Source organism: Bubalus bubalis, chromosome 19, assembly GCF_019923935.1.
Source record: "Bubalus bubalis isolate 160015118507 breed Murrah chromosome 19, NDDB_SH_1, whole genome shotgun sequence".
Classification (NCBI taxonomy): domain Eukaryota; kingdom Metazoa; phylum Chordata; class Mammalia; order Artiodactyla; family Bovidae; genus Bubalus; species Bubalus bubalis.
The window spans coordinates 23,579,702-23,603,841 of record NC_059175.1 but is presented as its reverse complement, the minus strand read 5'-3'; the positions used below and the strand labels follow the sequence as shown (position 1 = coordinate 23,603,841).

General features: G+C 36.2%; 1 protein-coding gene across 1 annotated transcript in view; it reads left to right on the top strand.

Annotated features, from left to right (window-relative positions):
• The window catches only part of MTREX (Mtr4 exosome RNA helicase), a 95,629-nt gene that overhangs the window by 35,726 nt on the left and 35,763 nt on the right, over nucleotides 1–24,140 (top strand). The window contains exons 13-18 of the mRNA XM_006074155.3: nucleotides 2,211–2,321; nucleotides 4,176–4,277; nucleotides 6,442–6,567; nucleotides 11,058–11,208; nucleotides 18,260–18,432; nucleotides 19,007–19,075. Of these exons, the coding sequence (XP_006074217.1) occupies nucleotides 2,211–2,321; nucleotides 4,176–4,277; nucleotides 6,442–6,567; nucleotides 11,058–11,208; nucleotides 18,260–18,432; nucleotides 19,007–19,075 (732 nt within the window). The remainder of the gene's footprint in view (nucleotides 1–2,210; nucleotides 2,322–4,175; nucleotides 4,278–6,441; nucleotides 6,568–11,057; nucleotides 11,209–18,259; nucleotides 18,433–19,006; nucleotides 19,076–24,140) is intronic.

The following is a 24,140-nucleotide window of genomic DNA, read 5'->3' as shown; positions in this document are numbered from 1 at the left end:
CCTGGGTTCAATCCCTGGGTCGGGAAGGTCCCCTGGAGAAGGAAATGGCAACCCACTCCAGTATCCTTGCCTGGAAAATCCCATGGACAGAGGAGCTTGGCAGGCTACAGTCCATGGGGTCCCAAAGAGTCGGACACGACTGAGCGACTTCACTTTCACTTTTCTTTTGCCTGTAAGAATTGTCTTAGGAGTTCTAAAATATACTCATGCCTCGTTGCCACTCCAGAGTTTCTGATTTAACTATCTGGTGTGCCCTGATTATTAGAATCTTTCAGAAACTCTTGTTCTAATGTGCATCCAATCCTGAGAACTAATTTTTTAGTCCAACCTAATACTTTGTGAAAGTTTTATTTTGTGAAAAGAAAAATTGGAAGGTCATACGCTATAAATGATTGCTTTGATTTATGTGGTCTTTACAATAAGACTGCACTGCTTGTTTCTTGGCATTTAAAATAGTATTTAACTTACAGAATCTTACTGTGATTTTTCTTTCCAGCTGAGTTAATAGTATCTAAGGGCTGAGCCATGTCTTTATATATCCTTGTCATTCTAGCACACTTCTTTTTTTTTTTTTTGGTGAACAAGGCCCGCACTTTATTTTCCAAAGTAGTTTTTATACCTTAAGTTATGCGTAGAGGATAATGGGGGAAGGGGTAGAGTCATGCAGCAAGCCAGGCTTTCTTCCTGCAAACTTATCATATGCAAAAGCTTAGGTGATTTGCATCATCTTCTGGCCTGGAGGCCTGTTAACATTTTAAGACCCTTTCTTCAGAAAACTTATTTTTCTCTAAAGGTGATTGGTCAGGAGCCACCCTCCAAAAGCATTAGATAAAGTTGCATTCCTACAGAGCAAAGGTGTGGTGGGCTATAACAAGAAAAAGAATTAACTCAAGGGTCCCAGGTTACAAACATTAAAGCTACTACTTACACCAATTATATTAATCAATACACTGCCAGGGACACAGCAGGTAAGGGATATGGAAACTTAGCAGCAAACATTGGCCCAACAAGTGAAAATCCCTTCACCAATACAATTTTTAGACAATTTAAAACATCTCATGCCTCTCACAGTTGGGAGGCTCTGAGCAATCACATGTGGCTGGAAAAACCTATTCAGGCAGGCTAGAGGACTTCCAAAGGAATTTGTAGGTTGAAACACTATCACACCCAGGAACTTTATTAACTGGAGCTGTAAGTTAACTCTTTTTTCAGAGAGAGGTAGTGGGGGACAGCCCCCCATAAAGTCAGAGGTGTAGGTGAAATCTAGCACACTTCTTTTCTTGGTTTTATTTTGAGAGAAGAGCTCCTTTGGATTTATTATTAGTTAGAAACATAGAATATTGATGGCAGAGACCTCTGTGAAGTGTGTTGTCTGTTTCCTTGGGGAAGGACTGCCTGACAAGTAATGCCTTTGTGGAGTGGCCAACAGCCCTTGTCTGAAAAGGGCTTGGGCATCTTGGGGCACATGTGTGTGCCCATCTCAGCCTTCACTGATGAGTCACACTGGCCCGTGAAGTCTAATTAAAAAATTTAATGGCATTTAATAGTGTTAATGAGATGGACCTCTAGAGTAATTTATTTGTTTTAAGATAAAGTACAGGTGCTAGTGGTAAAGAGCCTGCCTGCCAATGCAGGAGACATAAGAGACATAGGTTTGATCCCTGGGTTGGGAAGATCCCCCTGGAGGAGAGCATGGCAACCCACTCAAGTATTCTTGCCTAGAAAATCCCATGGACAGAGAAGCCTGGTGGACTACAGTCCATGGGGTCGTGAAGGACTTGGACACGACTTCACGACTAACAACCAAATATTTATATTAAATATGCTTTATAGTTATTTATCCCCTTTTGGTTTGAGTTGGCCAGTATTTTTCGTTTATTTTGCACAGATACACACTTTGCCATTTAATAACCATTAATTTTTTAGGAGGAGATGAAGTGATGCTGGAAAATTTGAATGAGGAAGCAAAACATTTATAAAGTTTATTTAAAACATATTTATATTAAAGCTGTGGCAGAATTACATTGTGTTTTGTATTTAATAATCTGGGAATATAGGTTTGGTTTTTGCTTTTTTCTGAAAAAGTTGTATAATGTTTCTTTTAACAGGATTCTTTCTTGATTACTTACTTTGCTTTGCTTGGTTAGTTTCACATTTTAAAAGTTCTTTTCCTCACATCTTTTAAAAAATATAATTTAATCCAATTGTAGGTTGAAAATGTACTTCCTCTCTTGAAACGGGGGATTGGTATTCACCATGGTGGTTTACTTCCTATTTTGAAAGAAACTATAGAAATTCTCTTTTCTGAAGGATTAATAAAGGTATGATTTTATTTTTATTTATTATGCCCTAAAGTTGTGTTTTGTGGGCAGTTTGAAAATTATCAAGAATACTGTTCATAGGCAACTTTGTTTTTGTTATTGTTGTTGTTTTTAAGTAAGTTGAATGGAATGACTTGGGTGATGAACTTGATTTTTGTGTGCAGTATTAGGCTTCATAAGTTTGGGACTATATGTAGAAGTCATTTGTTTCATTTTCTAGTCTTTATTGATTTGGCTGCACTGGATCTTAGTTGCCACATGAGGGATCTTTGGCTGTGGCATGTAGGGTCTTTTAGTTGCAGCAGATGAACTCTTGGTTGTGGCATGTTGGATCTAGAGTCTTAGCCACTGTACCTGCCACCAGATAAGTCCCTCTTTTCCTAGTCTTAAAGTAAGAAATGGTATCATTACTGAATACAGTGTAGAATTTTCCAGGTGTTTAATGATCACACCTAGAGTTGATTCTGTAAGTGAACTCTTTTCTGTATACAGATTAAAAGGACTAGTTTAGAGAAAACAAGGAGAATTGCCTGTTAAACTTGTGAAAGAGCTATTTAGGATGTTCTCATTCAAATTGAAGAGAGTCTAACTTAATTTTTAATATTATGTCAATACCTGTACCCAGTAACAGACTATTGAAAATGGGAAAAAACTCCAAAATGTTGTCATAAACCTTTATATGACTCAAATTATTTTATGTTTAAAACTCAAATTAGAGATTTGTCATGAGAACTTTAGTACTAAATGGGATATTTAAAAGAAATTTACTCACTCTAAAAAGACCATACTTGAAGTATTTTAGATAAAGAATTGGTCACTATTTATACCTGGGTCCTGGTAAGGCCCTGTTGATGTTCTTACATAGATTGCATATTTTGTTTAGGTCCATTTTAAGGAATCTTTTAAGTATAGTGTAGAAGTCAAATCGAGTAACTGTACATAAAGTAAAACATTAAAGACCCCCATTGCCCTTCACTTCCCAGAAATATCTACTAGGATACATAGAAATAATACTTGATTTAATTTTTATACAAAAGTGATTATATTACCTATATTATTCAATTTTGTCATATGCATTGCTCTTCATTTTAATAATTGAATAGTATTCTGTTGAGTTGATGACATAAAGTTTTTTTTATCTCATTAGCTATTGATGACAGTTTAGATTATTTAATAGTACTTCAGTGACTTAATTTGTACACATACCTTAATTTCTACACATACCTTTGTGTGCTTTTTGTTGGTAAAGTCTTAAATGTGAACTGAAAGTGCCGCCAATTTTGAAAGGTGTCTCTAAAACCACTGAATCATCAAGGAAGAAGCCAGGAAATCTTAATATGTTTAGAAAAATATTCTACAGCCTAATAATGCCTTGTCCATTAGGCCGGTAATAGTCTCTCCAAGTTACCACCTCTGGAATTAAAGAAAGACTGTTTTCCCTGAATTAAAAATTTTGGGGGTGGGGGTGTAAGGTACATTAAATATAATGTAAATTTATAGTAATATATATAATTATATGTAAATTTAATAATTTGAGTATAAAATACTAAAATATACCTGGAGTAGCATGCCTTATTTTTGTATCATCTCATTAGCAACTAATGGAGAAGGAAACAGCAACCCACTCCAATATTCTTGCCTGGAGAATTTCATGGACAGAGGAGCCTGGCGGGCTACAGTCCGTGGAGTTACAAAGAGTTGGACACAACTGAGCAACTCATATACACACCCACACACACACACACACACTCTAGCAACTAATTTTAAAAATTAATGATTTATTTGTACTTGAATATAAGACTAGTTTTTCAGTTTAAAATATGTGTTTAATTGTATAATTATTCATTCATTTAGGCCTTATTTGCCACTGAGACTTTTGCTATGGGGATTAACATGCCAGCTAGAACTGTTTTATTTACAAATGCCCGAAAATTTGATGGGAAGGATTTCCGATGGGTAAGTAAAATAATTCATATATTGAAGAAACTTGAAGGTGTTCAAAATCACCTAAGATGATTTTGGCTCACGTAGTCTTTGAGATTTTCAGTTCTAAATACTTAAGAATTTGTATGTGAGCTAATAATTCATTAAGATTAAGTTTTCAAATTCATTCTATCACTGTTTTTTAGTCAAAAATTACTTTTGGTGAAAGAGTTTGGTGATAAGTGTGCAAATGAGCCATGACTGTTGTAATGCATTTTAAATATATCTAGAATTTTTATTTCTTAAAGTTTGTTATTTAAAACACCTCTGCTATAGTAGATACAATTGTAGCTCACTGTTTTACTCTTCAGATTTAAAATGGAGATTTTTAATAGGTTTGCACATATGTCTTTTCTAAAGCAAAAGTTGGGATCATGAGTGAAATGGTTAATCTGAGTAAAAATAAATCCTTAATCCAGAGGCAAGTAACCCCTTCTTACTAAACTTAAACTATGGGCCTAGAACTATGGTAAGTGCTGAGGATGTTAAATTTAACACAAAACCAAACCAATTTCTACTGTGAAGTGACGTAGTGCAGGTGGAAGTTATTTTATGGACCTTGAGAAGTACGTACAGGAAGAATAAAACACAAGAAAAAAGTCACTTGTATATAAGGGGTCAGGAAAGATTTCATAAAGAAGGCAATCCTAAAACTGAGCAACAAATAGCAGATGGGTATTTCCCAGGCAGTCAGTGGAGCATCACAAGAGTGAAAAGCAGGTGGAGGAAGAGAGATTTCTAGTTTTTGAGTATTTAATGCAAACCAAAAATTCATATAATGTGGCATCTGGAGCAAATTATTAGCTATTCCTTTAGTTCTTAATGATTTTTTTCTGCTTAAAGAAATATCTGGCAGTAGTTACTAATCACCAATACACTGAAAAATCTCATGGTAGATTTCTAAAGGCAAAGCATTTTTCTTGATTTGTTTTGAAGTGTGTTGGATGCTAAACAGAAGAGAAATGTAAGTATACGGAGTCAGTACCATTTCTTTTTAGAAATTTTTACATAGCGTTCAAGAGCTTTATGTAACTTGTGACTTTTTAAATTGAAAGAAGACTAATTCATGTAGAATACAATTTTTAATGATAAAGTGGATAAAGTCTTCCATGTTTTATATTTTAAGTTACTATAAACTTTTAAATTCTTCATAATTTATCGGTTTAAAAGTAGTTAGTTCTTTGAATAAAATTAATGCTACAAGAAAATAAATAAGTCTTTTGTTACTTTACATACTCCTTGGCCTCCAGTGGACCCCAGAGAAGGATATGGAGTCATGAGGGTAGTTGAATTTTAAAAAGGGACTTTTTCTTGATGATTCAGGAACATAATTATGAAATCTAAAGAGCATAATTTTAGATTATGTCAAAATGTAATGCCCTTGAGCCCTGTTGAGATTTATCAGACTGCCATTTTGAAGTGTTGTTTTCTAATCTTAAGGTTGGTCTCAAGTTGTTAAGTTTGTTTCTAATGCTGTCAGTAATATGCCTTCTAGTAGTATAGTAGTTCATAACCCTTCCTGAGCCAAACATTTTTTGAAAGTCTGGAATTGCTTCACCCTTTGCACAGGAGAAGAGTATGTGCGCTTACAGATAAAACTTTGCCCAGTGTTCAGTTGGTTCAGTTTTACCCTGAAAGACTGTGTGTGGGAGACTTACTAACCTTTCTACTTTAGGTAGTTCTTAGTGATGAATGGACTCTTCTGGATGCCAGGGATATACCCTGAGAAAATAGAAATTGTGCTTTATGTGTGTGTTAATTTTTATATTAATCCCATTTGGAAATTAAGAACACTTATGATCAAGTCAGAATTGATATTTAGTAGATTTGGGGTCATTGTTTGCTTTCTTAAACTTTCCTGTTTTCCAGAATATCTAGCTTAAAGATATTTTTTGCACCAGTTAATTAGCCAGTATTTCCTTATAGCCATTTGATCATTACGGAGCTAAAATTTTGCAACATTATTCTTAAGTATTGCTTTTTTGTCTTTTTACATAAATCTTTCCTGAAAGTTCATGTTTTTAATCTTGTTTCTTTTCTTCAAATGTATAGCTTGTGCTTGTGTATTTTAAAGAAAAATCTTAAAGAATATGTTTTTTAGCAGATTTTCTCCTAAACTTTGATTATTTTCATTCAGATTTCCTCTGGTGAATATATTCAGATGTCTGGTCGTGCTGGAAGGAGGGGAATGGATGATAGAGGAATTGTAATTCTTATGGTAGATGAAAAGATGAGCCCAACGATTGGAAAACAACTACTTAAGGTAACCAAGTTAAGCTTCTGTGCCATTACCAGGAATTTGAGAAGCATACTTCAGGACCATATCAAAATTAATTGCATCAGTTCAAATACTTTCTGAGTAGATGAGTTAATTTACTAAACTATCTGGGCTTAGAAGAAGGTATAGGAGGGTGTCTGCTCAAATTGCTGATATTTTGTGCCCTACTTTCTATTCTGATAGGAAGAGAGCAAGTCATACAGTGGAGGGGATGGAGGTCTGCAGAGAGGGCAGAAATGTTTATTTTGCCCTCCAAATATAAGATATCTTTATCTGCCCACTCCACTGCAGAGATTGCTCCTCACCTATCAGAACCGGAAGTAGGGCAGATGATATCAGTATTTTGCACAGTTAACCTTCTTCTATTTTTGTAAGCCCAGATAGCTTAATAAATTAATTTTATAATCTACCATTCTAATTTATCCTATTGAGAGGGTGTAAATATCCCAATAATAAATTTAAATATATAAGCTTTATTTCAAATTAACCTCCTCATTTTGCTTGTTTAATATTTGTGTTTTGGATTGTCTTAAGATACTTGTTTTGTTTTGAAGAGCTTCTCAAGGAAGTTTGACCTGGTTGCTTTCCTTTTCCTTTTCTATGTATTAAAGAATTATTAAGCATATCCCTAGAGAATGCTGTCAATAAGATAAAAAACTTAATTAACATGCATTAAAAATATAAAATTAACTGCCAGCTGATGAGCTACTTAAAGCTTCTAAACATGTAAAGACATGCATAAGGGAGTATCTTAGGACTTGCCTGGAGAATTTGAGATAAGGTTGTGAGAAGCCTGGTATGCTGCAACAAAAATAGGTTAATTCTGTTATTTTTTTTTGTTTTTATATGAGTGAAGGGAAAGCTTATCTGTACATATTCATAGTGATCATATGGTATCTTATTTTCAGTTTTAAAGGTTAACACTTGGAAACCCATTTTTAGGATCTATGTAACTAACTTTAGTTCTTTGTGTACAGAAAATGGCCAAGACTGAAAACTTGTATTATTCTTTTCTTTTCTGTTGGCTATAATAAACACTATTTTTCTTTCCTCTTATTTTGTGTGTGAAAATAATTGAGTCAGGAGGAAATATCTTAATGACAGCTTCTTGGTTCCTTTAGTACAGATTTTTTTTCATTCCATTTACTTGATGGCTCTAGATTTGTTACCCCATAAGTGTAAAGTTCTGTTCTCTTTAATTAAAGGGAGTTTAAATTTTATTGTGGAAAGGACACTTAGCATTAGATCCACTCTCTTCATAAACTATTATTTTGTAAAATTATGTTGTTATTGACTATTGTATAGCAAATCTCTAAAGGTTATTTATCTCACTTCACTGCAACTTGGTGCTCTTTAATCAGTAACTTTCCAATTACTCCTCCTCTCAGTCTCTTGACAACTATCATTCTACTCTTTGAGTCCATGAATTTGATTTTTTTAGATGCCTCATATAAATGGAAGTATGCAGGTCCCATCGCTTCATGGGAAATAGATGGGGAAACAGTGGAAACAGTGTCAGACTTAATTTTTTTGGGCTCCAAAATCACTGCAGATGGTGACTGCACCATGAAATTAAAAGACATTTACTCCTTGGAAGAAAAGTTATGACCAACCTAGATAGCATATTCAAAAGCAGAGACATTACTTTGCCAACAAAGGTCTGTCTAGTCAAGGATATGGTTTTTCCAGTGGTCATGTATGGATGTGAGAGTTGGACTGTGAAGAAAGCTGAGCACCGAAGAATTGACACTTTTGAACTGTGGTGTTGGAGAAGACTCTTGAGAGTCCCTTGGACTGCAAGGAGATCCAACCAGTCCATTCTGAAGGAGATCAGCCCTGGGATTTCTTTGGAAGGAATGATGCTGAAGCTGAAACTCCAGTACTTTGGCCACCTCATGCGAAGAGTTGACTCATTGGAAAAGACTCTGATGCTGGGAGGGATTGGGGGCAGGAGGAGAAGGGGACGACAGAGGATGAGATGGCTGGATGGCATCACTGACGCAATGGATGTGAATCTGAGTGAACTCCGGGAGTTGGTGATGGACAGGGAGGCCTGGCGTGCTGTGATTCATGGGGTCGCAAAAAGTTGGACACGACTGAGCGACTGAACTGAACTGAACTGATGCAGGATTTGTCTTTCCGTGATAGGCTTATTTCATTTAGCATAATGTTCTTAGAGTTCATCTGTGTTGTTGCATATTGCAGAATTTTCTTCCTTAAGTCTGAATAGTATTCTGTTATGTGTATTTAATGACTGTATATATTTTACAGTCATCCTTGGTATTCTCAGGGGATTGGTTTTAAGGCCTCTCCCCCCATAGCAGAATACCAAAATCCAAGGATGTTCATGTCTCTTATAAATGTCATAGTATTTCCATATACCCTGTATACATCCTTTTCTTTAAATCATCTCTAGGTTTTAGTATGGAATACAGTGTTAATGCTATTTAAATAGCTGTAAATACAATGTAAATAGTTGTTGGTGCTGCATGGCACATTCAAGTATTGCTTTTTATAACTTTCTGCAATTTTTTTCCCAAGTAGTTTCAATCCACAGTTGATTGACTCCTCAGATAGGGAACCTGAGGATACTGAGAGCAGGCTGTATAGCCATATTTTTTAGTATCCAAATTAGAATACTGTAATAGTGAAATAAGGGAGTATTAATGATTATGCCAATATATCATGTATAAGTTGGGGTTATCCTGGGGTCACTGGATACAGTGTTACAATGCTGCTGCTGCTAAGGCGCTTCAGTTGTGTCGGACTCTGGGACCCCATAGACAGCAGCCCACCAGGCTCCCCCGTCCCTGGGATTCTCCAGGCAAGAACACTGGAGTAGGTTGCTGTTTCCTTCTCCAGTGCATGAAAGGGAAACGTGAAAGTGAAGTCACTTAGTCGTGTCCGACTCTTAGCGACCCCACGGACTGCAGGCCTACCGGGTTCCCCTGTTCATGGGATTTTCCTGGCAAGAGTACTGGAGTGGTTTGCCATTGCCTTCTCCAGTTACAATGCTATGTTGAGTTTAATGTGATGGAGAATTCAGATAGGTGTATTCTGCAACAGCTAGAATATAAAAGAAGAGCTTGAGGTTGGAAATAACCTCTTATAATATTGAAGCATCAAATTTCTTAAAGGTAGTAAGAGTAGAAAAGAAAAAAAATAATAAAAAGTTGGTCTGTTTGCAAAATTACAAAGTAGATGGAAGTTGTCTTTGATTCCTCTTTCTGAATAATGTGGTTTTCATATAATTCCACATTTCCCTTTGGTTCTATTTTCTAGGAAAGTGGATACAAATTAAGGTTTTTAGGGACTTACTAACCCCCTATGGTAAATGGCTCTTGATTTTTCAGGAATTAAGGAATCGGATCATTTGAGACTGTTGAAAGTTCTACTCCTTGTCATAAAATCTTGTATGCGTATATTTATATTTCTGAATGCAATAAGGCTGGCTTATGGATTGCAGTTTAAAAGTTCCCGAATACATCAAGAGTATTTGCATATTTTGCTATGCCATTTAGGGATATGAATGTTTTGTGATACTTCTAAGTATTCTAGCGTGTGTCTTCAAAAAGTTGGTCATTTCTCCTATACAACTACATAATCATTTTCAATCTTAGGAAGTATTTGCATTTAGAAAATAGTATTCCTGAAGAAACATTGTAAGAAAAGTTTAGATCTTTAGAAAGTATTTTGGATATAAACCATATTGCAAATTAAGGTCACACTATTTTGTGATAAATGTTTTATTTTGCCTAGCCCTTCTTTGGTAATAGCTACAGTTAGGGAGAGAAAGAGGAATTGTCAAAGTGTGGATAAAGAATGACCTATAAATTTGGGGGAAATACTAGAAAGTTTTATGTCATTCTAGGAAACAGAGAGTTTCAAGATAGTTCATTTTTATCCAAAATAAATTTAGTATGCTCTGTCAACATAGGCTAGGCTATGCTACTATAGCAAACCTAAATCTCAGTAACTTAAAGGTTTGTTTCTCTTAACCTGTTCATCGTAGGTTTACAAAGGAGACTCAGCTTATTATTGGTTATGGATTCAAGCTGATAGAGAAACCACTGTCTTGAATATTAGCAGTCACTGTGCCAGGAGGGAAAATACAGCTTTTCATACCATCAATTAAATATTTGGCCAGGAAGTGATATATCACTACACCCAATTTGCCCTCCACACTGAGGGCAAAATGTGTAATCCTGTCAAGTGCCTAGAAGGCAGACAGCTCAATATATTTGGCCAGTAGTATATTAACTACTACTGTCTTATTTAGTTGTTTTTACCCCCCCTTCACTGTCCCAAAAAGCTACTCTTTTACAACTTTGCATGGGTCATTTAAAAGAAGGAACTGAGTATGTTTCTATAGTATTCTTTAATGTAGACTAAATTATTAAGCAGTTTGAGGTTAAAATGTTTGTGTGAATTTATTTGAAAAACCTATAGCATTGACATGTTTTTTTCTCTCTTAGGGCTCAGCTGATCCTCTAAATAGTGCTTTCCATTTGACCTACAACATGGTTTTGAACTTACTACGAGTAGAAGAAATTAATCCTGAGTACATGTTGGAAAAATCCTTCTACCAGTTTCAGCATTATAGAGCAATTCCAGGAGTAGTAGAGAGTAAGTATAAAATTACTGTAATAGCTTTATTTAGCTAGGGGAGACTAAATAGCAAGGTTGATGTGTTGTTGACTGCTTTGGCCCTTGGTATTTTTCTGGTAAGCCAAGAATTGGTCCTTACATAAAAGTACGGTAATGTTCCACCTGGAAAATTTTAAAATGAAAGTAAGAAAACTCTGTCAGAACATGATGCTGGTGCTAATTCAAATGTAGTATACTTTCTTGTTATAGACATATCACATAGTAACTCATTTGTGAATAATAATATAACAAAATTAAGATAATGCTTTCTAAAGTCCAAAAGTAAGTGCTCTGTGGGTAATTATGTTCAAGCACAGTTCTTTGTTGTGTGTTGATCCTTATTTTAGAAGATATCATGGCTGATCATCATTTAGAGCTGATTAAAATCTAAAATAGAAGAAAGATTTAAAACGCTGGTTTGGGTAAATCTTGTAAAAATAATGCATAGTCATAAAGAAAAAAACACAAATTATGCAAAAGATACAAAGGAAATTGAAGCTCAGTTGTGATCTCACAGACAGCCACACAGCCAACTGTTAACACTTTGGGTTCTCCCTTTTTTTTCCGTACATATTTTTCATACTGTTTTTCAAAGTCAGGTTTAACAATGCCTTGGTAATAACAGAAATGCTATTTATAATATCAATTGTTAAACATTTACCATATGCCTAGCATTTTGTTAAATGCTTTACATTCACTGACTCACTCATTCTGACTTTTTAAAGTTAATTTCAAGTATCCTTTGAAAGTGTAGTTTTTAATGACTACATAATTTCACTTTGTAAATGTCCTGTGAGTTATTTAATAATAAAGGCAACAATACCTTTCCATCAAAAGTAGATAGGACAGTACCACTCAATTTTCATGTAGCTAAAAAGTAGACAAAAGTATAATAGTGTGCCTTAAAAAAGTGAAGAAGACTGAACATTCAACTAAGTTAAATTCACATTTTTTTTTTTACCCTTGCCTAGATGAGAGATTATAACTCCTCTTAGTTTCTTACATCTTAATTAAGAGCAGCTTCTTCATTACAAAGTATAGCTCTGGAACAAGCTTTGACATCATTTTACAGCTGTAAAAGAAATAAGGCATAAGAGAAGTTATCAGTATATTAGGTTACACATTTGATTGATGACAGGTTTGAGATTAGAATCTTGGTCCAGTTCCTAACTAAGCCATGCTGTTTTTATTAAAGCATGATTCATCCCTTTTTGATTATAAGAGTAGATGTAGTAACTTATCTCGGAGAAGGCAATGGCAACCCACTCCAGTACTCTTGCCTGGAAAATCCCATGGATGGAGGAGCCTGGTGGGCTGCAGTCCATGGGGTCGCTAAGAGTCGGACACGACTGAGCGACTTCACTTTCACTTTTCACTTTGATGCATTGGAGAAGGAAATGGCAACCCACTCCAGTGTTCTTGCCTGGAGAATCCCAGGGACGGGGGAACCTGGTGGGCTTCCGTCTATGGGGTCGCACAGAGTGGGACACGACTGAAGCGACTTAGCAGCAGCAGTAGCAGTAACTTACCTGCCAAACATGGATGAGAAAACACTTGAACTGACTTATTTTAAGAATAGTATGTGTGCGTGTGTGTGTGTGTGTGTGTGTTGCTCGGTTGTGTCCAACTCTTTGTGACCCCATGGACAATATAGCCCATGAGGCTCCTCTGTTCATAGGATTCTCCAGGCAAGAATACCGGAGTGGGTTGCCATTCCCTTTTCTAGCAGATCTTCCCAACCCAGGGATCGAACTTGGGTCTCCTGCATTGCAGGCAGATTCTGTACCATCTGAGCCACCAGGGAAGCCCTTTCTTAAATTACCAGAAGCAAAGCCATTGATTGAATCTTTAAAACACATCATATAAAATTAATCACAAATATATAATTTTAGATCACTTTACATTTTATTGGGTTGGCCAGAAAGTTTGTTCAGTTTTCTATGAGACATTGCAGGAAAACTCAAATGAACTTTTAGCCAACCCAATATTATTTTCTTGTTAAGTATTTAATACAGTTTGTCTTGATAATAAGCCACAGCCTTAGCAAGGAGAAAGGATGATTCTTGTATCAAAGAATTGTGATTTTAAAGGAGCTATAAATCTGCATTCATGCAAAAAGTAATATGTGATAATAGAATTAAAAAATCAACAGAATTTAAGTACAGCGTGGATTTGGGTTTAAATTAAGGAGGTATTGAAATTAGATTGATACTGAAGAAGGAAAGTCATTAATTTTACTTTAGTTCATAGAAATTTCACATGGCTGTTGTTGAATCAAGTATATAGTTACAAGACACCTTAAATATTTTCACTAAAAAGAATGAAACTTTAAAATATTCCTCCAAGGCAGTTACCACTATCATTCATGATTAAGATAATTATGCATACACATACAGCCAGAAAGACTGAATAACCAAAAGAAATAGGGTGTACCTTGATGCACTTACTTTTGCTTTTTTCCCTTCTTTATAAAAATAGTATATTTGAACAGTTATTAAATTACTTTTAAAAAATTCAAATATAGTTGATTTATATCATATTGTGTTAGTTTTTAGGTGTACAGCAAAGTGATTTGGTTATACACACATGTATGTGTATAAATCTATATTCTTTTTTAAAAAATTCTTTTCCATTATAGTTTATTACAGGTTACTGAATATAGTTCCCTGTGCTATATAGTAAAACCCTGTTGTTTATTTTTTATATGGTGGTGTGCCTCTGTTAATCCTTTGCTCCCAATTTATCCCTCCCCAACCCTTCCTATTTGGTAAAGTTTGGTAAACTACTTTCTAAACTTCACCTTCTATTATTCTTTTGTAATTCCATAGGAAATATCCCAGATATAGTAGAAGATAGTGGCAGAATTCTCCCAGTATTTTCTCATTTATGTCGGTGGAAAAGTAATTGTGGTTTTGCTTTGTTGAACTTTGCTGTTTGGTATTGGAATACATTCTTAAATAAATGTAGTTCTTTATTTATATTCTTAAATATTCAGATTTAATTTTAATCTTTTTGTTTATTCATTAATAGATAATGCTATGGTTAAATAGCAAGAGCTGTAGAGTTAGACCTGGGTTTAAATCCAGACTGCCTCAGCCTTGTTGTTGTGTTGTACTTAGTCACTTAGTTGTGTCTGACTCTTGTGACCCATGGACTGTAGCCCACCAGGCTCCTCTGTTCATGGGAGTCTCCAGGCAAGAATACTGGAGTGGGTTGCCATTTCCTTCTCCAGGGGATCTTCCCGACCCAGGAATCGAACCTAAGTCTCCTGCTTTGCAGGCAGACTCTTTACCAATTGAGCTACCAGCCTTAGTTTGCTTTTTTATGCAATTGGAATAATACCTAGTTCATTCAACTCATGAAAATTAAATAAGATCATTTATGTTAAATGCTCAGTAAATACCTATTTTATTAGTGTTAGTAATGCCATAGATCAGTAAAGCCATTTAAATTAAACCTTTCATAAAATTTCCTCAGTACTGGGGGTAGCATTTCATTTCTCCATCTCTCACAGCTCTATCTAGTGCACATTTTATATGATACAAATATATTTTTGGAACAACCATCTCTCTCCCTCAAAAGGGGAAAATTGGTTGGAAATTGTCCTAAGAGTTTATGGGCATATCTCACATGCTGTTTCCTAAGATACTGAGGCTTTCTTATGGGAGTACACTGCGGGGAAACCAGCTTATACTGAGGTTCCTCTACTTTTTGATTGGCTAGAAAGAGATACTGTCCTTAATTCGGGAAAAAGCAGGCTGCACCTAAATTAACTTCCTAGAGTGATATGTAGCCGTAGTTAGAGTCCTATGTACAAAACACATGTGATTTCTTAAAATGTCTCTCCAACTTTTGATTCATCAGTTAAGTAGTCTGAGAACAGAAATGCTTTGGAGTGGAGGATGGGGGCCTCAGGCAGTCTTTGTGTGTATCATCTCTCCATAAACAACCCCTGTCAGTGCTTATTTAGTATTCTACTGATACCTGCAATGTTACTTTGTAACTTTTGGTAGGGCAGCAAGATTAGCATCTCAGTGTATAGTTTTCCTTCTCATAGAACCTCTTATTGACTTTAGCCTACCAATTTTTTTAAATCATATTTTTTTCTGATTATGTTTACTGCTGTAACGTGTTAAGAATAGCCTTCTATTCTCAAGTGAAAGGAACATGATTCTTGTAAGAAGTAGGGCAGTTCATTAAAAATAATCAGGATGATGCAGTATGCCTCAGAGGGTGTCAAAGACCAGAGTTAGAGGTCAAAAGAAAAAAGAAAAGAAAAAAGAAAAGTAAAAAAAAATCCAAAGCGCATGTCTCAATACTTATGTAGGCTTTTGCAGCATCTTGACTCTGGTGTCACTAAAAATAAGCAATTAATAAAAATAAATAGACTTAGAGGAGGAGGAAGTAGTCTTCAAACTCTGGGTCTCCTTACACATCCAGTCTCCAGCCCACTTTATAAATGTCTGAATGTGTCTTTCTTAAATTGTGGTGCTCGAAGGTAAATCGTATATTCTGCGTGGGGTCTGGCCAGGGACAATAGAAATGTTGTTACTGCTCTTTTTGATTTTTCTAAGAAGTCAAGTGCAAGAAGAACTATAGAGAAGAGTGTTGACCCAGGGATTAATTTTTGGCTATGCTGCGTCTTTGTTGCTACTCGGACTTTTTCTTTAGTGTGGCAAGCAGGGGCTCCTCTTTGTTTGTGGTGCATGGGCTCTCATTGCTGTGGCTTCTCTTGTTGCAGAGATGGGCTCTAGGTGCATGGCTTCAGTAGTTGTGGCATGTCAGCTCAGTAGCTGTGGCTCGCAGGCTTGAGGGCACAGGCTCAGTAGTTGTAGCGTGTGTCATTAGTTGCTCTGCTGTATGTGGGATCTTCCTGGACCGGGGATCGAACCCACGTCTTGTGCATTGGTAGGCGGATTCTTCACCACTTAACCACCAGGGAAGCCCCTATGTCAGTTGACTTTCAACAAGTGCTGCTAGGACAGTAGAATAGCCACATGCAGTAAAGTGAATTTGGACCCTTACTCCACACCATAACTGAAAATGGATGGAAGTCTTGAATAGAATAGCTGAAACCTTAAAACTCTTTGAAGAAAATATACGTATAAATCCTTATAAACTTCTATTTCCCAGTGGATTTTTAGATAAGACACCAGAAGTACAAACAACAAAAGAAAAATTGAATAAATAGGATTTTGTCTAAATTTTGAAACATTTGCACTTCAGCATACACCAGCAGTAATAGAAAGAAAACCCATGAAGTAGAAGAAAATACTTGCAAATCATGCATCTGATAAGAGTCTGGTAGGTAGAATACATAAAGAGCACTTAGAACTCAGCAACAAAAAGCAAATAATCTAATTTTCAAATGGACAAAAGATTTGAATAGACATTACTCCACAAAAACACATAAGTACATGTAAAGATGCTCAACGTTATTAGTCATTAAGGAAATGCATATAATAACCACATTGAGATACCACTTCACATTCACTAGGATGGGTTTTTTGTTTTTTTTTTAAGTAATTGACAAAATGGTGTGATCACTGTAGAAAATAGTTTAGCACTGGTTCGATCCCTGGGTTGAGAAGATCCCCTGGAGGAGGGCATGGCAACCCACTCCAGTATTCTTGCCTAGAGAATTCCCATGGACAGAGGAATCTGGTGGGGTCGCAAGGAATCAGACACGACTGAACAACTAAGCACAGCAGAGCAAGTTAAGTATAGAATTACCATAAGACCCAATGGTGCCATCTACTCACGGGTATACATAAGCAAAAGAGTTGGAAATATGTTCAAACAAAAATTGGTGTGTGGAAGTTCATAGCAACATTACAGCCAAAAGGTAGAAATAGTCCAAATGCCCATCAACTGTTAAACAAAATGGTATACCCATATAGAGTGATGTTATTTCACTGTTAAAAAGAGTGAAGTACTGATACATGGTACAACATGGATGATCTTTGAGAAAAGAAAGAAAGTGAAAGTGAAGTCGTTCAGTCGTGTCCGACTCTTTGCAACCCCCATGGACTGTAGCCTACAGGCTCCTCCATCCATGGGATTTTCCAGGCAAAAGTACTGGAGTAGATTGCCATTTCCTTCTCCAGGGGATCTTCCCGACCCAGGGATTGAACCCAGCTCTCCCGCATTGTAGGCAGATGCTTTACTGTCTACGCCACCAGGGAAGTCAGATCTTTGAGAACATTATGCTAAGTTACGAAAGCCAAAGACAGAAGCCACATGATGTATGATTCCTTATGTATAGAATATCTGGCATAGGTAAATTCATGCAAACAGAAAGGTTGCTGGGGTCTAGGGGAAGGAGAGAATGAGTGTTTGCTAAAAGGGTATGGAATTTTCTTTTGGGGTAGTGAAAATATTCTAAAACTACTTGACAGTGATGGTTTCATATATTGTGAGTGACATACATGTCATTAATGGTAAATTTTATATGTGTTTTATGCCAATAAAAATACTGTTTGTTCACAGTGGAAATGAGCAGGGAAGGTGGGGCTGCACTGGGTGAAAGATGGCATCATAGATGTTTAGATTAACTAAAAGAACAATTGCTGAAAGGCTAGTGTTTTAGCCACTGACTGAGTAGAGAGATAACTAGTTAAATTTGTTGTCTTCTGTTTTAGAGACGTAGTACCAGGTGATGGTGGAAACCTAATGAAATTAGCAAAATGGATTTTTTGCAGAGTCAAAGCGCCATATTAAAAGATCCAAAATAGTGCTATTCAATATAACTTTCTGTGGAAATACTCTGTGCTATTCAAGTAGAGAAGTCAACACCCACATATAACTGTTGAGCATTCTAAATGGTACCAGTGCAACTGAAGGACTATTAAAGAGAAGGGAGAATCTAGGCAGCATGCTTTATGGGTGTTTCTGTATCTTTTCCTCAAAGCTTTTAATCTGTGCAATATGTAGTAGTACAGTCCCTACAATTATAGTAGTCAAAGATGTACCCTTGGTATAATCTACATAAGATGTATTTTCTGATACTGTATATGTGTTTTATTTATAGAGGTAAAGAACTCAGAAGAACAGTATAATAAAATAGTAATACCAAATGAAGAAAGTGTGGTCATCTACTACAAGATTAGACAGCAGCTTGCCAAATTGGGTAAAGAAATTGAAGAATACATTCACAAACCAAAATATTGCTTACCCTTTCTACAACCAGGTCGTTTGGTAAAGGTATGTCATTTTTATTATAGAATTTTCAGTATTTAGTATTTTTTAGATAAAGTAAAGTAGGTAGATGCTTCCTGCTACAGTAGTTGATCTGTACCAATTTTATTGTTTAACCTGTTTCACATGATACTGATTAAGGAAGGAGGGGTCATTTGAAGGCCTTTTAATCTCTACTGGTTTTCATTTGGGGGATTATAAACTGAAGTAGACAGTTTGGGAATTAATATGAAATATTTCTAGTTAAGAAATGCTGTTCAAGAATAAGGCAATTTTAAGACCTGGATGAATTCATTAGTTATCAAAGATTTCACATATATTCCAAACAAATACAAGATACCACTTTTCAGTTTTTTGCCAACTGAAAGATTCCTGTTGCTTCCTGGAAAGCCTGTGAAATTGGCAGTGATTTCTTTCTGTAGTGTCAGTGTCTTTTTTTTTTTTTAATTTAACAGGGATCTTTAAAAAAAAATTCTATCAGGAAAACTGAGAATGTTTTATTAGCTGTAATGTGGGCATGACATCTAAATTGCCTTTTAACATAAACACTCTTTTTGTACTTGCTTTACTTTCTCTTCAGGTGAAGAATGAAGGAGATGATTTTGGTTGGGGTGTAGTGGTGAATTTCTCAAAGAAATCAAATGTCAAGGTAAACTGTTGTCCTGAAAGTAGAATTGTATATACATTTTTAGTGAAATGTTTTTTCAGGATCAGAAAATCAATCAGATTAAAAATAGCATTACCTTAAGAGAAGCTATAATAAAGTCTATGTAAGGAATTAATTTTTCGATTAATCATAGATTTTATCCTTAAAGTGGTATGGTTATTTTCCTAACGCTATCACAAATTTTAATTTCATGACTGTTTTACATTTTTTCTCTGAGCTCACCAGTCCTTTTTTATACATTTCCTATAAATTGAATATTAGAAAAAATTAGCATCTGACACTGAAAATTAGAATTTCGATTTGGGTATATATCAGAGACTTAAAAGCAAGACCTTAGGAAAGCTGGTCAATTTTAATTATTCTCTCTAATACATATGAAGGCAATAATAAAGTTGATTTTGGTCATTATTTATTTAAATACTTTGAAAATGTCACTTATACATAAAATCAAGGATAATTTTAATAATGTTAGAAGAATAATCACCTCAATTAAATCAGCCTTCCTGTCCATTATATTTTCTTTACTAGTTGTAGGCACCAACTAAACAGGTGCCAGTAAGTGACCTCAGGTAAGACATTTTGTATCTCCATGCCTATTTTTCCTTATTTTTAGAATGAAAGGTTTGCATAAGGTGACATTTACAATGTTTTAAGGTTGAGCATTTCATGAGTGTGTTATCATTAACTTATTAATCCCACCTTTGTGTAAAGGTAATTGAGAATTAAGTTTTGGAATTGAAAGTTAGTTCTGAAATATGTAAAGGAAATTTGAGATACTGATGCCATTTGTTGTGGAGAAATAAAATTCCTAGGTTTGTGGTAGGTGTTCTGATTAATGGTCTATAGTTAATCCTACTGAATAGCTTCTTAAGGATATTTAGTTTACTATTACCATCTTCATAGATAACTTTCATTAGCGATTATTAATTTACAAAAATTTTTTTCAAAGTATTGTCACACTCATTGTCTCATTTTATTCTAATTTATGAAGCATTCATTGACTACAGACACAGAATCCCTATACTTATTTGGTGAACATAGCAAATAGTGAAAATAACATGGCAATATATGAAATACTTCAATAAAGACATAAACAGAGTGCATTTAGAGCAGGAGGAGGAAGATATTTTGGGTGAGCTGTTTGAGATGGCACCTGAGGAGGAAGAGAATGTTTGAAGTTTTAAACAGAACCTTAAACACTGAGTAGAATATCATTTCATGGATATTCACTGGTGGAAGTAGTATGCAGCAGGTGCAGAACACTTCAGATTAAGGGAAGGAGAAAAATCAAAGTATTGAGATTAATCACCAAAAGTACTTAAAATACAGATTTTAAGTATGTTGGGTCTGGATTTAAACATTTGAAGGCAGTAGCAGGGCATTGAAGGTTAATTGGTTGATTGATTTGCTTGGCTTTTTTTTTTCTTTCAGTTTTATTGAGATAGTTTATATATAGCATTATATAAATTTAAGGTGTACAACATAATGATTTGACTTATATACATCATGAAATGATTATCACAATACATTAAGTGAACACCCATCATCGCATGTCAAAACATTAAAAAAATTTTTAAACTTTTCCATGTGATGAGAATTCTTAGGATTTACTCTCAACTTTCATTTATAACCTATAGCACTGTTTATTATATATATCATGTTGTACATTATGTCCCTAATATTTATCTTACAACTATAAGTTTGTATTTTTTTATTACTGTCATCTCATTCCTCCTTCCCTCACCCTTGCCTCTGATAACCCAAAATCTGATTTCTTTCTCTGTGAGTTTGTTTTTGAAGCATAATTAACCCACAACACTATTAGTTCCTGTTACACAACATGATATATTTCTATACATTTCAGAGTGTTCACCTTGATACTTTTAGTTGTCACCATGAAAAGATATAGGCTGTATTCCCCACACTGTACAGTTCATGCCTATGAGTTATTTATTTTATAACTGAAAATTTGTATCTCTTAATCTCCCTCACCTACTTCTTTCCTCTCCCTCCTCCCCTGTCCTCTCTGACAACCTTCTTCTCTCTGTATCAGTGACTTTGTTACCATTTGGTTATGTTTGTTGATTAGTTTTGGTTTTCATATTCCACAGTTAAGTGAAATCATGCCATATTTGTCATTCCCTACCTGGCATATCTCATTTAGCATAACTCCTTCCAGGTCCATCCATGTTGTTGCAAATGGGAAGACTTCATTCTTTTTTTCATGGCTTAGTAATGTTCCCATGTATTTATGTGTGTGAGACATCTTTATCCTATCCTCTATCAGTGGACTCTTGGCTTGCTTCTACATTTTGACTGTTGTAAGATATACAGTAATGCTGCAAAGAATGTAGGGGTGCATGCACATTTCCTTTTGGATAATGATGTTTTTGTTTTCTTCAAATAAATACTCAGGAACAAAATTGCTGGGTCATTTGGTAGTTATATGTTTACCTTTTTGAGGAACTGTCATACTGTTTTCCATAGTGGCTGCACCAATTTACATTCCCACCAACAGTGCACAAGGGTTCCCTTTTTTCCACAAGTTCTTATTTCTTGCCAGTTTGATTATAGCTATTCTGTCAGATGTGAGATGATACCTCATTGTGGTTTTAATTTGCATTACCCTGATGATTAGTGATGTTGAGCATCTTTTCATGAGCATCTCTAATGGCCATGTGTATGTCGTCTTTGGAAAAATGTCTACTCAGCTCCTCTTCCATTTTTTAGTTATGTTTTTTGTTTGTTTGTTTTGATATCAAGTTGTACGTTCTTTAGTCACTAAGTTGTGTCTGACTCTGAGACCCCGTGGACTCGCGTGTAGTTCATCTCACTTGCATGTAGTTTGCTGGGCTCCTCTGTCCATAGCATTTCCCAGGCAAGAATACTGGAGTTGGTTGCCATTTCTTTCTCCAGGGGATCTTCCTGACCTAGGGATAGAATCTGCATCTCCTGCTTGGCAGGAGGATTCTTCATCATTTGCAGATATCTTTCACCATTCAGTAGGTGATCTTTAAGTTTTGTTAATAGTTTCCTTCACTAAGCAAAACCCTTTCAGTTTGATGTAGTCCCATTTTTTAAAATTTTTGCTTTTATTTCCCTTGCCTGAAGAGACAGGTCTGAAAAGATATTACTAAGACCAGTGCTAAAGACTTCATTGCCTGTGTTTTATTCTGGCAGTTTTATGGTTTCATACCTTACATTTAAGTCTTTAATACATTTTGAGTTTATTTTTGTGCATAGTGCAAGAAAGTAGTCTGGTTTGATTCTTCTACATATAGCTGTCCAGTTTTCCCAACACCATTTGTTGAGGAGACTGTCTTTCCCTCATTGTATATTCTTGCCTCTTTTGTTGTAGATTAATTAATTGCCAGTATAAGTGTGGGTCCATTTCTGAACTCTCTTCTGTTCCATTGATCTGTGCCCTCCATGCTGTTTTGATGACTGTAGCTTTGTAGTATAGTTTTGAATCGGAGTGTGTAAGATTGTTTTAGTTATTTGGGGTCTTCTGTGTATCCATAGGGCTCACATGGTAAAGAATCTGCCTGCCATGCAGGAAACCTGGGTTCTCTCCCTGAGTTGGGAAGATCCAAGGGCATGGCAACGCACTCCAGTATTCTTGCCTGGAGAATCTCATGGTCAGAAGAACCTGGCAGGCTACAGTCATGTCAGTTGTGTCTGACTCTTTGCAACCCCATGGACTATACAGTCCACGGAATTCTCCAGGCCAGAATACTGGAGTGGGTAGCTTTCCCTTCTCCAGGGGATCTTCCCAACCCAGGGGTCAAACCCAGGTCTCTCCCACATTACAGGCAGATTCTTTACCAGCTGAGCCACAAGGGAAGCCCTCACTTTACCAGGTAGGAAATAGCTAAAAGTGAAGTGAAAGTGTTATTCGCTCAGTCGTGTCTGACTCTCTGCCTGCCAGTCTTCTCTGTCCATGGAATCCTCTAGGCAAGACTACTGGAGTGGATTGCCATTCCCTTCTCCAGTGACTTCCCTGGTGGCTCAGTTGGTAAAGAATCTGCCTGCAATGTGGGAGACCTGGGTTTGATCCTTGGGTCAGGAAGATCCACTTGAGAAGGAAATGGCAACCCACTTCAGTATTCTTGCCTGGAAAATCCCATGGATGGAGAAGCCTGGTAGGCTACAGTCCATGGGGTCACGAAGAGTCGGACATGACTGAGCGGCTTCACTTTCACTTTAATGAAGATAATGGTGACCTCCCTCAAAAGATCCCATGCATGTACTGCTACACTCAGCGCCCCCAACCCTGCAGCAGGCCACCACCTACCCACGCCTCTGCTGGAGACTCCCAGACACCCACAGGGAAGTCCAGGACAGTGTCTTGTGGGGTCACTACTCCTTTCTCCTGGGTCCTTTCCTGTTGTTCAAGCTGGATTTAGAAAAGGCAGAGGAACCAGAGATCAAATTGCCAGCATCCACTGAATCAAAAAAGCACGAGAGTTCCAGAAAAACATCTATTTCTGCTTTATTGACTACGCCAAAGCCTTTGACTGTGTGGATCACAATAAACTGTGAAAAATTCTGAAAGAGATAAGAATACCAGACCACCTGACCTGCCTCTTGAGAAATCTGTATGCAGGTCAGGAAGCAAGAGTTAGAACTGGACATGGAACAACAGACTGGTTCCAAATAGGAAAAGGAGTACGTCAAGGCTGTATATTGTCATCCTGCTTATTTAACTTACATGCAGAGTACATCATGAGAAATGCTGGGCTGGAGGAAGCACAAGCTGGAATCAAGATTGCTGGGAGAAATATCAATAACCTCATATATGCAGATGACACCACCCTTATGTCAGAAAGTGAAGAAGAACTAAAGAGCCTCTTGATGAAAGTGAAAGAGAATGAAAAAGTTGACTTAAAGCTCAACTTTCAGAAAACAAAGTTCATGGCATCCGATTCATCACTTCATGGCAAATAGCTGGAGAAACAGTGGCAGACTTTATTTTCTTGGGCTCCAAAATTACTGCCAATGGTGACTGGAGCCATGAAATTAAAAGACACTTACTCCTTGGAAGAAA